Source organism: Mesoplodon densirostris, chromosome 3, assembly GCF_025265405.1.
Source record: "Mesoplodon densirostris isolate mMesDen1 chromosome 3, mMesDen1 primary haplotype, whole genome shotgun sequence".
NCBI classification, from domain to species: domain Eukaryota; kingdom Metazoa; phylum Chordata; class Mammalia; order Artiodactyla; family Ziphiidae; genus Mesoplodon; species Mesoplodon densirostris.
In genome coordinates, this window is record NC_082663.1 from 117,010,756 (window position 1) to 117,027,610 (window position 16,855).

Sequence of the window (16,855 nt, forward strand, 5' to 3'; positions counted from 1 at the left end):
CCAGTAAGCCAGCCATTTTACTTTCTCAGTCCCTTGTCTTTGCAATGAATGAGGCTTCAATCACCTCTGATCAACCCCACCTACTGATCAGGAATCCATACACAGCTGCACAGACATAGCTTTGGTAAACTGAATCCACCTCAGATGTACCAATCAGGCAAGTTGTTTGAGAAAACCCTAAAGGGGATAATTTCTATTATAAAATAAATGATCACTTCTCAACAGACCTGCCTTATCTTAGAACTGCATCAACTCAAAGTCAGAGGCCATGTCAATGGTAAGTGCCCCTGCCTCCATCCAGAGTTTGGTTCCCTCAACCAGGTGCTTGGCCAGTCTTAGGTGTGCACATCCCAGCAATGGTGACTTTACCCCCCCTACCCCGAGGTGGCCCGTCCCATCCCCACACAGCTTGGGCTGTAAAACAGCCAAACTTGAACTCAGCCAAAGCCTGTCACTTTGCAACTCCCACCCACTGCTTCCAGGGCTGTCCTGTGGAGCCAGACAGAGACCCTCAACTTCCTCTCCACAAGCAACCCAACAAATATCCAAGTGCAGCTATTATACCAGAAGGAATTCAAAACGCCATGCACTGTGCTGCCTTAATATGGCGACTGGCCCACATCCCTGTGTCTTATCACCCCACTCCTACTTTCAAAACTATACATAAAGCACTTGAAACCTTTCCTGGATGAAGAAATCTACACCTTGCTGTGAAAACAGAATGATGAATGTTCACCCCTAATCTGGCAGTGTCATTTTGTCATCACTAACTGGGACTTTCTCCTCCAGGCCCATCACTAATAGAAAGGACTGACTTCTCTGAAAGTGAAAATCATCATTATTAGCAGACGCCTGCCGACACTTATATGGCCCACACCCCCAAATTGTATTTTTTCCTAAGGGAAAAATACATATCTTTATTTTTCAAATAATTTATATTAGCAGTACTGCTGAGAAGAGACACGGCTGAAAATTAGGCATTCTGTGAGTTTCTATTGAGTTCTCAATGAGGGCTTCACAACACTTGTTTGAAAATATTCCAGAATAAAAGTTCTGTGTCTATGTGCTGTGGCCATATGCCCAAATCCTTCTACCATGAGGACCCCTTTCCAACTGTCAAAAAACACCTGTAAACGGCACCCTCCCCTTCACCCTCCAAAGGTAGCTATCATGTTAACAGTTCTGTTGATGGCTGAGAATTTCTTAACAACTAAATCTAGTATGAATTTGGTAATACTTTTTTTTAACTTTTTATTTTATATTGGAGTATAGTTGATACTCCAATGTTGTGTTAATTCAGGTGTATAACAGTGATTCAGTTATACATATACATGTATCTATTCTTTTTCAAATTCTTTTCCCACTTAGGTGGTTACATAATATTGAGCAGAGTTGCCTGTGCTACACAGTAGGTCCTTGTTGGTTATCCATTTTAAATACAGCAGTGTGTACATGTCCATCCCAAACTCCCTAACTATCCCTCCCCGCTCCATCCTTCCCCTCTGGTAACCGTAAGTTCCATAAAGGTAACCGTAAAGGTAATACCTCTAAATAAAATGTCAATTTTATTGAGCACATCAGCATCTGCCCACACTTGAGAAACAGGGGTGTAAATATACAAGTGTGTGCAAGGAAGGTATTTCCCATCCTTGTAAAGCCTAAATCACATTATAAAGCTCCCATGTGACATCTTTGTGACCCCCTGTGGGTCCAGTGGTATGTAGGGCAGAATGCTGATGTTCATAATCATCCACTGTCTGTGGGTCTGAATTTAACTACAGGCTTGGCGTGCAGGAAGGTGACTCTGCGTTCAGGTATCATAGTTCTGGGTTGGATTCTGCATATCTGACTGAGGACATTGGCTCTACCCACCACTTGGCTGATGAAGGAGACCCATTTGCTTCCACTAATTGGCAGCACAGATGATCTGAACTCCTTGTTTCTGCCAGGAAGAGCCCAGAACTCTCTGTTCCCAATGCTAATCAGTTACCAGAAACAAAACAGAGTATTCTCTGATGGAGACAGGCCATCCATTCTTCCGGATGTTGTCAATTCTATCCATGTATCAAGCCAGACCTTTAGAAGACTGTGTACTCTTTATTAGCCCGGCTTATCATCGAATTACCTTACAGAACTGCACTTTGGCACTATGCCATTGGCATACACCGAGAGATCCTGGAGGAAGCAATGGTAAAAACTTACTGTGGTATCTACTGTCAGACACTGTCAAGAAAGTGGTCCATGCCCACACAACTCCCTTTTTGAGAACCCACTGAAGGAAGGCATCTCTGGTCTCCATACCAGGAACACCTCGTATTTCTCATGAAAAGCTGCCTTTTTTCATCTCATGGGCACATAAGGCCGTGTGCTTCCTTCCTTCCTTTGGTTATTAGGAAGCCCCAGGGCCTGCTCTAGAAGTACACAGAAATGTACTGTGCGTGTGTTTTGAGTACTACCCTTGCTGCAGCTTTATTTAATTCACTCACATCTTTTCCTTAGATCCAAATACTGTCATCTATTTATTTATTACCTGATATTATAAATTCCTGAAAGTTATCTTTTCATGAATGAGACAGAAAAAACATTTTTTAAAAAAGACAGAAATGTCAGGTTATCATCATTTGGTTACAAACCTGAGGACAGCTGAGTGACATTTCAAGTAAGTTTCTGCACGGAAACAGCATTTACAGACCTGAAGTGAATGTAGCAGGAAAACTCAAGTGCATTTATCTCCACATTTTGAAGTTAGAGGGAACGACAGGGGCTGGAGTAGAGGCCAGGGCTCGTGGGTGGCACAAACCCTGGGCCACTTCGGGGCTAGAATGTCGGCTCAGAAGGACCACTGTCCACCTAACTGGGGTCTTCTCCTCTTGGCATTCAGTGCATCTGACATTTCCCACCTTGCTGATCCCTTTCTACCAATATTTTTTGGCCAAGGAAGAGCAGGAGCAGCACAGGGCCAACTGCTGTACACAGCATTCATCTGCTGAGGGCTCCTCAGGGATGCCACTGCCCACAGCACTGCCCCAAGCTGCCCCACAGAGAAGAGACTCGGCGCCTCACACAGTCACTGCAAGATCAAAGGGACTTGGCTCCAGCTCTCTGGGACATGGTTTGTGTTTCTAAGTCCCCATAGCACCTTATTTCACGTGAGTTGTGTGAGTGCTTGAATGCATGTGAGAGGGCAGGGGTGTGTTTCCCTCTTCTCGAGATGAAAACAATCCATCTGCAAGTGGTGTGGGAGGCCGCAGAGAAACAGCAGTAATAACCCAGAGGTCGGCCCAGCATTCGGGCTCCCCTGCTCATGACACGTGGCTGCAGGCCTCCTGGCATCTAACCGTAGCCTGGCAACAATGACTCCATCCAGGCCGCGTGCCCCTGCTCTGCCGGACGCTGCCTCTACCCTCGGGCCACCCTGCTGTTCCAGGTCAGAGGCGCCCCAAGGACCCATCAGCCTCCAGAGCCTACACACCACAGGCAAGAGACGAGGTCTGACAACAAGATCCTCGGCTCTCCTCTAGAAGAATCCACAGACAGTCCAAGGACATGTTTACCCTCTTCTCGTTTTTTTTTTTTTTTTTAAGATAATGGATTTATTTGCTAATACTGATGAATAAGGAGTTTTTACCCACATACAAAGACTTCTTCATTTCTCGATCCTCTGCAGCAAGCAGAAGTCCTGGCGGTGCTAGGCCCCAGCACCCTCAGGACCACCCTCAGCGACAGCTGGGTCACGGTCACTCTCTGGAGGTGGAGTAGGTGCTGGCTTGTCCCAGACCCCACGCCCCACCCCCAGTGTTCCTGCACCAGACCTACCTCACTGTCTGCAGTCCCCACTCTAGGGGTATTTCAACATCAGAAGGATCTGGAGAGATAACTGGCGTCAGAGGGAAGCAGCCTACTGAAGTCACGACTTACATTTTCTTCCTCTCTCTTAATAAATGTATTTTTTTAAAGCATCCTATCAAACTTGACTTCTTTGGTAAGCGAAGTCTCGCCCATCAGGAAACTTTCTTTCCGTCAGATGCTGTCCCTCCAGCTCACCTCCCAGCATCTACTCATCCTTAGAAAAGTTCCGGGTCACTTTCTCCACCATCCTTCTCCTGACTCCCACCCAGGAAGGGCTGGCTGTCCCATCCCCTGAGCACCCCCATCTGCAAGACTCTGTCTGGGAGCCCCAAGCACACACCCTGGGTTATTTTATTTCACGTGTCTCTGTCTCTCTCTCGGCTACACAGACTACAAGTGCCCCAAAGAAAGCTGCCGTCACATTCCTCATCATGTTCCTGCATGAAACCAACTCAGCACCTACTAAGTCATCAGTGAACAATTCACTGATCAATTATCTCACACACCAAAAGGGAGATGCAGACTCATCAAAACCCCTAAGAACTTCTCACTCTGAGAATCCAGAACAAAACATCAACCCTCCTCCTTTTGCCAAAGCCTTATTGCCTTTCTCATGTACGTGATAATAAGACTGGATCAGGCACTACATCCAGAGTTTTACAGACCCTTCATGTCACAGCTGTGAAAAACATCATAATTTCTATTTTACAGATAAGGAAATTGAGGCCCAGAGAAGTGAAGCGTTTGCCTAGGTACACACAGTTATTAGAGGAAAGAGCTGGAGCTGAACTCAATCTTTGAGACTGCAATGCCCAGGGTCCTCCCGATACATCACACTGCCTTTCATCATACACGGTTATTAGGGCAGGACAAACATTTGATAGGCCTCCAGCAATGAAGTGTTACACAACACACACTGAAGAACTTTAACAAGAGAAAACTCTGGATCTTAGGCAGAAGAGCTATGGAGCACAGGTGATTCTGGCGAGTGTTTCTCCAGGCAGCCATCTCCCACTGGGAAAATGCTCTCATCCACTCTGTGGTCTCCAGTGAGGACAATTTACCCAGCATTACTGATCCATTTAAAAATTCAACTGACATTTTTTCCCCTATTGAGAATTTCCCCAAACCAAGGCTGTTTCATTAGAACTCAACAAATAGGGCTGTTGTTCTAGCAAATGGAATAGCCGAAGGTTTGGGTTTGCTTTTTTTTTTTTTTTTTTTCTTTTTATAAAACTAACACTATGTTTTATGAGTTTGGGGAAAGGTGATAAACATGTCTTTTAAATGGATCTGTTCGTGCTAAAAGAACCTCTTAAACACAGTAATAGAAAGCCACAGCGCCCCATAATTGCACGGGAAGTTTTACTAGCCTTCATGATTCCATCCAAAGGGTGGAACACAACCCAGAATGGCTTGGGCTCCTTGGTTCTTAAGGGCCAGGGTACTGGCAGTTGCTAGAGGAGCCAGAGGAAGCCGGGAACTTAACACCCACAGCGGCCGACTCCTGTGAGGAGATGGAGCTTGCACAGGGGTCCCCGGCAGGGCTGAGCCAAGAAGAAACTGAGCTTTCCTGGGCACATGCCACATACCAACTCCCTGACTCTCTGCAGTCATGAGCTCACACAGTCATCACAAATGTCCAACAGATGGATATTGTTAGCCTAGATAAGTCAGATGCCTCAAGTGGATGTCCCACATTCATGGGGGAGCCAAGATTTGAACATGAGCCTTCTAAACCCTGGCTCTTTCCTCCACCTCTGCAGTGCCCACAGGACTCTATGAGAAAACAAAGTACCTCCTACTCTGGTCCTTTTTGCTTTATATTCTGAGCCTCCCTCCCCACCCCTGATGGTTAAAAGGCCCATTTAATTCCATTGGTTTTATTGAAGCAATATTCATACCTCATTGGTTAAACTGTAACCTTTGAAATAAGAGCATCAGACTTCAAATTTTTCATTTTTCCTTCCTTCATGAGGAAAACATACAGATTCTACATTGCCTGAAACCATGATAGCTTGGCTATCAGAAGGAAAGGACTTCAGGGGCCACCTGGCCCACCCCTTTTATCACAGAGGTGGGGAAACGGAAGTCAAGAAGGGCCAGTGATTTGCCTGAAGTCACACATTTTAAGAGTGGCAGAGTCCTGCCCCACCTCGGCCTCCCTTGGGGGACACAACACTCTCCAGGCCAAGGGGCTGGATGGACGAATCAGTTAGCATGTGTTAGAAATGCTAAGAGAAAGCAGCTCCAACAGCAAAGCAAATGAGACAACATAAACGTCCACCAACGGGGGAATCAGTGGATAAATTGGAGCATATTAGTACCACAGAACATCACAATATAAAGGAATTAACTGTATCGACAGCTAACCAATCGAAAACGATTTTCAGTGAAATAAACAGGTTAGAGGAGAAAACATTCATTTCTATATGTATAACAGTGTTTGTAGACATGAATGTATGACATAAAAGGACAAGAACATGGAAAGAAAAGCATGTTAATGACACGGTCACCTTTAAAGAAAAAAAAATGGGAAAGAGGACCAAGGAGGGGCCCCTGGGGGATTTCAGTCTTATATCTGATGTTTTATTTCCTTAAAATAAGGAAACAGGTAAAGGCAGCCAGAGATGAAAGATAAAACATTCAACTTGATCTAACTTCAAAGCAGATAGGCTGAGTTGAAGGAGGAGCAAACCAATATTTGAATTAGCAGTTTTCTGCTTCTTCTCTGGCAGAATTGACTTGGAAAATTTAAAAATCAATACTTGAAATTTTTAAAAATAGTAACTATTGTATCGTCATAATCAAGAAAGAGAAGGAGGGCTTCCCTGATGGCACAGTGGTTGAGAGTCCGCCTGCTGATGCAGGGGACACGGGTTCGTGCCCTGGTCCGGGAAGATCCCACGTGCCGCAGAGCGGCTGGGCCCGTGAGCCATGGCCATTGAGCCTGCGCGTCCGGAGCCTGTGCTCCGCAACAGGAGAGGCCACAACACTGAGAGGCCCGCATACCGCAAAAAAAAAAAAAAAAGACAGAGAAGGAGAGATGGCAGGAGGTGAGAGGCTGAGGTGTCTGGAGTGAGGTGTGAATGTCTGGGGCAGGAATCGGTTATTTTAAATAACAGGAACTATGTCTGTTAAGGGGAGAGAATGGTCCTTAACTTATGTGCAAAGGCAAAGGTGAGAGGGAGGAACCAACCAGACCAAACATGAGGGAACCTGGAGAAAATTAAGATGCTTCCCACAAACCAGGCCAGCTGCCTCTGAGAGTCAGTAGCCTGAAGGATCAGATAGGATGAACAGATCCTTAAACACTGAAAATTTTTCAAGGCCTGACGAATGCAAATCAGAGGCTCCTTTTGGAGCGAGGTTAAATTCCACATCAAGAGGAAAGCTATGGGGATTTAAGATTTCTATGAAGCCTAGCATGTAAAATTTCAGATTAATCTAGAGGGAAAGAAATCTCCTTCTAAAGAAAAATTTTAGAAATAAGCAATCTTGGCTCCACCAGGAGCTCTTTAAAACTTGGACAAAACATGTTGCTGTGATAGTCCACAGGGCTCTGGCTCCAGAAACACGGCTGGAACACAGGAAGAACTCTCTCCTTTCGAGTTTTAGAATTTTTGCCTGAAAACAGTTCAGGGCTTTGGTGAGGATTTGAGCTTATCAGGATCTTGGTATAAGAGATTGGAGGTCAAAGGGCAAGGTTTTTCTTCTTTTATTCTACTCAAGTGAACAGCATGAGTGAAAGGGGACCCTGCCTTTCGGAACTATATTTTTATCTGGAGATCAGTTTCTATAAGTTCATATTCTGCTCTGAAGATCACCAGCATCATCTGAGATTTAGTCACAGCCAGGCCGCTCTGGAGGAAAAATGATTAATATTCACTCCAGAAGGAAAAACGTTATCCTTTAAACCAAGACCTCTACACTTCACCTAAAACATTCATTTATTCCACATTAAAGGAACCCACTTGTCTCAAAAAAAAGTTCCATGATAAATCCCCTTCAGCCATTTTTCCTAAAATGGTTTGTCCCATCAAGTGGAACTTCTTACCCAAATACATCAGTGGGTTCTTTCCTGAGTGGACCATGGCTGCAGTATGGAACCTAGATTAATTTGCATTCCATCACTGCAGGACATCTTCAGGTAATCAGAATTTTATATTAAAGTGGTGTAATGGTTTTATACACAAATTACCTTCTCAACCCCGCAATACAATGACAACAATAAAAACCTTTCACTTGGCAAAAGCATTATGAATAAGCTCCAATTTTCTTTTTCAAAAAGGACTGGTCTAGGACTTCGCTGGTGGTGCAGTGGTTGAGAGTCCGCCTGCCGATGTAGGCGACGTGGGTTCGTGCCCCGGTCCGGGAAGATCCCACATGCCACGGAGCGGCTGGGCCTGTGAGCCATGGCCGCTGAGCCTGCACATCTGGAGCCTGTGCTCCGTAACGGGAGAGGCCACAACAGTGAGAGGCCCGCGTACCGCAAAAAAAAAAAAAAAAAAGGACTGGTCTAGAAGTTTTGAAGCTGCCTGTTAGAATTCACTTTGCTCCTTGTTCATCCCTCCCTCAGTGAGTCCCCAAAGCAACACCTTTTATTTTTGTACCACAGTATTGTGGTTCAACCAATTCTCTCTTTCCCCTCCAGGCCCTTTGAATAACCTTCCTCATCAGCCACCGGACTCCAAGGAAAAAGAGGATCTGTGAGACTGCCCCCTCAGCGTCACACCAAAGGGAATGTTGATCAGCTAAGGCTGGGGGCGCCCTGATCCGCAGTCAACAGACACAGACTGAGTGAGGCCAAGCGGTAGCAAAAACTGTCATCCCAACTAAAACTGCCCTGTGTCACTAGGGTAAACAGTTGACATCCTATGAGTTTCCCAGGCCAATACTTTTCGCTTCCCCACCCCGTCACCCCCAGTACGGACACACACTCCGTGCTGGTGTAAGAACTTGGACAGATGACTACTGATTTATAATCCCGAGTGGCCCAAGAAAGACCTTCTTTAGTGTGGTCCCTACTATCTAGCGTAGGGGGTTTAGACATCAGCATTCGATACCTGTTGAATGAATGAATGAGCATTAAGAGCCTGAACCTTTTCAGCCCCAATAATGAGGATGTGGAGGTGCAACGGCAATGACTCGCCTAGTGTAAGACAGGCCAGCTCTAATTTAGCCCGGGAGCTCCAGAGCATTACAACTGTGAGCGCCCCCATGAGGGAATACAAGAAGAAAGAAAGCAAACCTGCGTGGGAAGAGAGAGAAGCAACACGGAAAGGCAGCTAGACAGGAAGAGGAGGGAGCGAAAAAGATCAATTGCTGACTAAAACAACACTGAACAGAGCGCTTGCTATCTGCCAGACACATTAACTCATTTAATCCTCTCGGTGCTCTTATTGTTACCATGTCCAGATGGGAAGGCTTAGAATCAGAGAGGTTAAGCAACTTGCCTAGAATCACACAGCTAGTAACTGGCAGAGTCAAGTTCCAAATTTAGAGGATCTGACTACAAACCCCGGGACCCCATACTGCACTCACCAAAGTGTATCCCACAGAAGATACCACTTTTGCTGGGGACATGACAGGTATGGTATGAAAAAAATAACAGCAAAAGCATGTGGTCAAAGGCAAATTTAGCACATGGTAAGTTAAATGGGCTTCTTTACTAAAAGACTTCTTAGAGCTTTTAAATTGCTAACAAACACTGTGAATCTCCACGAGATGAACAGAGCATATGTGTGTCCCAAACTTATTTGCGCAGGGACTGTTTTCTTGGGGAAGCATCTTGCTGGACCAGATGCCGCTTTCAGAAGCATAAAACTCATGTCTGCTCAACACCCACTCTATGCTCCAGGTTTGCTGGGGGCCAGTGGAGGGAAGGTGCCAAAGGCAAAAGCGGCAGAGGCCATCCAAAACTCTGGAATCACTCCAGAGCCCTCTAGGCTCGGCCAGCCTCCTGCACAGGTCCACTCTGAGGGCCGCCATTTCTCCTGCCCATATAAGCCAGGAAGCCGTCTGCATCTGCCAGTTGCCCTCTTGAACTATACAGCCTGTCCAGCTCCCGCCAGGGCACCTATCTTTGTGGACTTCACAAAGGAAATTTCTCACCTGGGTTAATAATTGTTGCCTTCAATTCTGAACTCCCTTCTGTGAGGAGATTTGGCATTAAGTCATTACAATCAAAAAGGATAGACTACTTTATCCAAATCTCAGAAAGAATTCTTAGAAAAGCCTCAAGGTGACAGCTATTGTACTCCACTGACAGAAGCATTAATGATCCTCTTAAAGATAACACGTTAAAGACGTTTTCAGCCTTGAGGAAGGAGACCTCCAATGAAGCGCTTTTCTTCTAACTACCTTGGAGTCATTACATGATAAGTGCTTGCTCTATGAAGCCCTGTTGTTCAAAGTTCAGTAACTATCCTTCAGCGGAAAGAGCAATTACAGGGAAGTAACTATTTCTTGAATACTATGTGTGTCCTTACTAGTCACACCAATACTTGAGACAGTCAGGAGCTACAGGGCATTTCAGAGGTCAAGCTACAGAGCTGAATGGTTAAGTCTGACCATCTGTGACCAAAACCCAGGGATCCAAGGCAATGAATGATGCAATGGAGAAGTTACCTAAGAGTCCAGTAGGAGGGGAAGCATTTAGCAGGTGTGTCTTGGGTTCCGAATCACTGCTGTTGAGCCACCAAACTAGGTCCTCTAAAGTATTGCCTTCAACCTGTCACTCCTCTGCTCAAAAACTTTCTATGGGTCCCCACTGCCAAGAAAACAAAGTTTAAACTTCATAGATTGGTATGAAATGCCCTTCACAGCCTGCCTCAAATCCACCTGTCTGGCTGCTCTCTACCAGAATCCCCCGTGTACGGCCTTCCTTCCCCTTTTCTCCCCCTGCATTTCAAGCCCATTCCACACCCACCTCTATCATGAAGCCACTTCCACCTCCATCTCAGAACATGCTTGTCATCTGGCCCTCTAAAATGCTTTCCAGCAAGTTCCATTTCTAGAAACTGAAAGTCATCCCCTACCACAAAACTGTCTGAACCACGTCGGATTCTTTTTTAGCTCAAGAGGGGAAATGACTTCTCTCTGCAGCTGACAATCTCCACTGGAGTTCGGCAATCCTCCTATTTTCTGGAAGGTGAAATGCCCGATCTGTTCCATGCCTGTGGTTTATATTGCGCCAGGCCGTGTCAGCGCTGATATAGTAACCTCCCATTTTTATTGAGCGGCACCCAGTATAATTGATGACATTTGCTGGAGCCGATATTTTAAGTGAAGGCTATTCTCAGCCCTGCCTGCTCTCCCCCCAGCTCAGGACATAAATAGCCAACAGCAGCTACACCTGAGGTACAAAGTGGGACTTCTCAGCTAAGGTCCTCAATTATACCCCAGAAAGTCATGAGGTTTTCTGCAAGGATTTATCTTGGCAGATCGAGTTTTCAAGCCTGCAGAGCTTGGAAAAGAGGGAGCAGGGGCAGGACGCTGCTGGATATGGTTGTTAACATTCCTTGGAGAGAAAAATCCCTGTTTGGACTTTTTGGTTAGGCAGATTTAAATAGCATGTTCAAAGGAAGCTATCATTTATATCATATATATAGATCTATCATTTACATATATGAAGTGACAAATGATGCCCACCTTCATGTATAACCTTTCCCAATGTGAATTAGTAAAAATTAAAATGTTCCTTGGTAAAGTTTTAGTATTTGTTTGCAGGCCTTGGGGAAGAGTAAATCTGGAATTTATTTAGGCAACATTTGATCCTTACATGACTAGAACCTAAATCTTTTTCTGGACTGGAAAGTGTCAGTTCATGGTCACGATCACCTGCGGTAGCTCCATAAGAAAGATCCTGGTAGGGGTGTTTGCAGAAGGGCTCATTTACCAGGTACGCACAGGGAACGTGTTGCTCTACATCTGAGTGTTCTTCCAACATGAATGTGTAGGCTTTTGAGAAATTTTTAGAAATTTTGACCATTTTTGATGGAAAATTTCTAAATTACAAATACCTTCATATGTTTTACTGTGATTTACTGTGATGACTCAGTCACTGATAAAGTTGTCCGTTCTCCAAAGAAGACATCAAGATGGCCAACAGGAACATGAAAAGATGCTCGTCATTGCTGATTATTAGAGAAATGCAAATCAAAACTACAATGAGGTATCACCTCACACTAGTCAGAATGGCCATCATCAAAAAGTCTACAAATAACAAATGCTGGAGAGGGTGTGGAGAAAAGGAAACCCTCCTACACTGTTGGTAGGAAGGTAAATTGGTGCACTATGAACAGTATGGAGGTTCCTTAAACAACTAAAAATAGAACTAACATATGGTCCAGCAATCGCACTCCTGGGCATATAATCCAGAAAAGGCAAAACTAATTCAAAAAGATACATGCACCCCAATGTTCATAGCAGCACTATTTACAATAGCCAAGACATGGAAGCAACCTAAGTGTCCATCAATGGATGAATGGGTAAAGAAGATGTGGTATGTATACACAATGGAATACTACTCAGCTGTAAAAAAGAATGAAACAATGCCATTTGCAGTAACATAGATGGACCTAGAGATTATCATACTGAGTGAAATAAGTCAGGCAGAGAAAGACAAATATTATATGATACCACTTATATGTGGAATCTAAAAAATAATACAAATGAACTTATTTACAAAACAGAAACAGACTCGTGGACATAAAAAACAAACTTATGGCTATCAAAGGGGAAAGGGTGAAGCAGAGAAAGACATATTATATGATACCACTTATATGTGGAATCTAAAAAATAATACAAATGAACTTATTTACAAAACAGAAACAGACTCGTGGACATAAAAAACAAACTTATGGCTATCAAAGTGGAAAGGGTGAAGAAGGGATAAATTAGTAGGAGTATGGGATTCACAGATGCACACCACTATATATAAAATAGATAAACAACAAGGATTTACTGTATAGCACAGAGAACTATATTCAATATCTTGTAATAACCTATAATGGAAAAGAACTGGAAAAAATATTTATACCTATGTATAACTTCATCACTTTGCTGTACACCTGAAACTAACACAGTATTGTAAATCAACTATATTTCAATTAAAAATTTTTTTAAAGTTGCTGAAGTGTGAGGCCCTTGGAGCCCACTGGCATAGGTATAGCCCAGATGGGGCCTCCAAAAGAAAGCCTTCCCTAGCACCTGCCCACAACACACACATGCATGCCCATGAAGTCTCCCACCTATAGTCTCACCTGCACACACCTGCATCATAGCCATTAACACATCTCCCACTGCAATTGTACACTGAGCTATTTCCCCACTCCCCACTCTGAGCTCCTCCTGGATGGGCACCACAGGTTTTCTATTTTATCCCCAGGACCTGGCTTGGTGCTTGTTCCAGAGTGCTAGGTCAATAAATGTTTGAGAATGAATGAATGCATGCATGTATGAATGAACAAAGTGTTGCACTACTTGAGGGCATACGCTAAATGTCTATGCGAAAATTTTAATGCCAATTTTGCTTACAAGAAAACCAGAGTCCGGATGGAGTGACCCATTAAAGTGACAAAGGAGAGAGCAGAAAGGGGCGCCTTCTATCGTGTTACACGTCAATGCTTTCCTTGACTCCTTTGTGTCAAGTTGACCATCGTGACCACATCAATTACTCAATCTACAGAACTGAAGCTGATTCTCAGAAGCATGAACCTTTGAGACTTGGTAGGTAACATTTTCCCTCTGAGTTGCAGCATTAATTGCATATACGTACTTGAAGTACAGTCTGCCACCATTTCAGCAGCAGGGTCTGTGCCAACAGCAGCCCCACATGGAACAATAGAAACAGGGATGTGATTCACAGCAGGTCCTCGCTGTGTCTTAAATAACTCACAGGAGGACAGAGATTTACAATGGCCTTCAGGAGCCTGGCTTTGTGCTTGCTGGTGTGAGTCAAAAGAGCCCTCTGAGGACCAAGCTAAAACCCAAGCGGTCAGTGAGCTGCCCCTGAAACGAGCTTCTATTTAGAAACATGATGAAGTTATTTAACAAATGAAATATCAGTGCCCCTGAAAGCCTCCCGGGATCAGCCTATTTCTAGACAAGAAAGTTTCATTTTTGTGGCTCATGTGAATTGGACAGCGTCTCCAGGCACAGTCTGTTCCATGAATGAAATCACTGGACTCAGCCCAACAATCCACCGGGTTAGTCTGATAAGCATTTTACTATTTTGTTTCTTTATGTGTTTGTTCTCTAACAAAACCAACCAATGATTATAGTGGTCAATTCAATAAAAACATTTCCTAATCGGTCTTAGACAATCTCAGACAAATAACCAATTTGATTAAAATAATTTCTATCACCCCAGTCAATTCAGTCCACAAAAATCAGTAAAATAAGACAGCTAGCTGGCCTTTAAGGGAAGAGTAAATCAGCATTCAAGGAAGGAAAAATGAGACAGCATTTCCCATGGAATATACAGCAAGAAAAAGTACGTCCTTTACCTTGGTCAAATGGCTTGTTGGGATTCCAGTTTCTGAAATAATCATCCTATATGAGGGAAAAAAAAAAACAGAAAACAAAGGTCAGATTTCAAGAAGCTTCTCACATAAATGCATAAAAAGCTGCCTTTCCCCCCACCTCCCAAAACACAAAGGAAAACACTAAGGGCTTAGAAATCTTTCCAAGGCATTCACGTGCAATCAAAAATATCAATTGACTTTTTAAATTCTTGTCTTTCAAACTGTATGGATTATACACTAGGAAGAGTTAATACATTTCAGCCTAATATGGAAACAGCACTGTTTTTCCTGGTTTGACAGATAAACGGAGACACCTTCTAAGTGCAAGACGTATTTGCTATCAATTATACCGCTAGTGGTGATGCCTAGCTGTTCTCACTTGGGATTAAGCCTCTGTGTTTGTAACCACTGATAATTCAACTGTCAACATTTCTCCTACACGAAGACATGTAATTTTGGCACACAGTTCCAGTTTTCTAACACTCCCCAAACCTAAAAACAGAGGGCCATTCAAATGTGAGAATTAACCACAGGCATATATTCAGCTTAATACCATGTGTCCCAGGTGTGTAAAGATAAAAACACAAAGGCTGGCCAATCTGGTTCGTTCATAACCATGTCCTTCTTGCATGAAGCTTGCCTCGATTTATGCTCAGAGGCTAGACACTTCATTACTTTGAAAGTGCAAGGGTCCAGGTCACTCACTTCTCTATCATCACATTAACCTCTTCCCCACTGCTAATAACCCTTCCCTTCCAAACCTCCACTGCTCACTCTTTCTCCTCCCTGTAGGTGCTCACCCACCCCACTGCGGCCGAGCACACCCACTCTGTCAGCTCAGCTCAACTGTCTGCAACATGCAGAGGCCTCACCCGTGGAAAACACCTCCACACCATTTTTAGGGCATGTGCCCCCATGCAGTTAATTTCCTCCTGCATATACTCAAATGATCTGCTGGATGTGTTTTCGGCTGGTACTCTGCATGCTGCAGTTCCAGAAAGCTGTCCAAAATGAGGCCTCGACATCTCTTCTAGAAAAGTTCATTGAGATCGAAGTGCACAATTAGTTTCAACTATGGTCCATGCCATGCCGTCTCCTGCGGCCATTTATCTCCAACACCATCTCCTGTGAATTTTATCGGCCTCTGTGTCATTCAATTACCTGGCTTTATTAGATCCTGGTTGAGTTCACCTAAGCCCTTAAATAGATTTTAGGAAACTGGATTTAGAGTAAAATCAGAACATTGCTCCTTGGGCAGTGAGATTCCATTTTCCAGAGCATGAATAAACATGAACGGGTTCCTCCGGATCCTGGGGTTTCAGCATTAAATCATTTTTAACTCCGAGGAATTGGCCCACTTTGCTCTGGCTTTAAATTTATGGCATAACTGGTCTTCTCACCCATCTGGTTAGGAAGTCTCTGAGGTCTACACCATGAAATATCACTGAGAAAGTTTAAAAGAATCCCTCTGCCACATCTCTCTCCATTTATTATTTTAAATATAATCCTAGTCTTTTGAATTACGTGACAGCCAGAGTTAATGATTCTAAGTTAAGAGCTGGATGATTGGTGGGAAATTTACCACTTGATTTCTCAGCTTTGATGGCCAATATACTCAGCACTAAATATAAGCAAGTGACTCAGACATTCTGCTGTTCACAAGGGCAAGAGAAGAGATAACCCAGGATGAACTCACCCTCACCACTGGAGAAAAAAACAACAAAACCTCTGTCCTTCCAACTGTGGTTCATCAGTGCCCTCTGCACATCCAGAGGATGGCACCAGCCAACCGCAATCTAAAATCATGTGAACTATTTTCTACTTGAACATGCTGTTCTAATACATGGAAGTCCTTGGAAGCTAGGATGTGTGTCTAACAAGGAAGGACTGGAGCCAAAGACAAGTTCCTTTGCTTTAATTTCACATGTCACATTCTCTTTGATATCCAAGTGAGGTTTGAGCCAGTCTCAAGAACTGAATATTCCCTAGTGATTTCAACATACATTATAACTTGGATGGAATGTGAAGCATTCTTCTGGACCTTGCCACATTTCCAGGCTAACTATAACTGCCATTTTTACATATTTCTTGGGGAAAATCATGATTTTAAATATAAAACCTCTAAAAGTGGCTATCTGCATGAGAATATTTAAAAACTCACTGCACATGTAATAATATTGCCTAACTGCTGCCCAAATGTGAAGGTACACCTGAGTCAAAGCTCATTATGCAAAATGAGTCCTTCAAAGAGTCTCTTGCCCAGCAAGGCCAAGTGGGGAAGGAAAATGATTTCCCTGCATCTGATTGCTTTTGACCTGCCTTAGGAAAGCGGGTGCCAAAGCAGAACCCAATGAGCAGCAGCCCAGACAACCTTGGGTGTGACCGCTGTGGCTACAGCTGAGAGAGAGGCACCAGAGCCCACTTGGGGGATGGCCACTGAGCATGGGGAAGGGGGCCACTGAGCGGTCACTGCAGCA

At 44.0% G+C, this 16,855-nt stretch overlaps 1 protein-coding gene across 1 annotated transcript in view; it reads right to left on the bottom strand.

Moving 5' to 3' along the window:
* Nucleotides 1-16,855, bottom strand: part of SPOCK1 (SPARC (osteonectin), cwcv and kazal like domains proteoglycan 1) — a 547,123-nt gene that overhangs the window by 271,363 nt on the left and 258,905 nt on the right. The window contains exon 2 of the mRNA XM_060091966.1: nucleotides 14,361-14,406. Within this exon, the coding sequence (XP_059947949.1) occupies nucleotides 14,361-14,406 (46 nt within the window). The remainder of the gene's footprint in view (nucleotides 1-14,360; nucleotides 14,407-16,855) is intronic.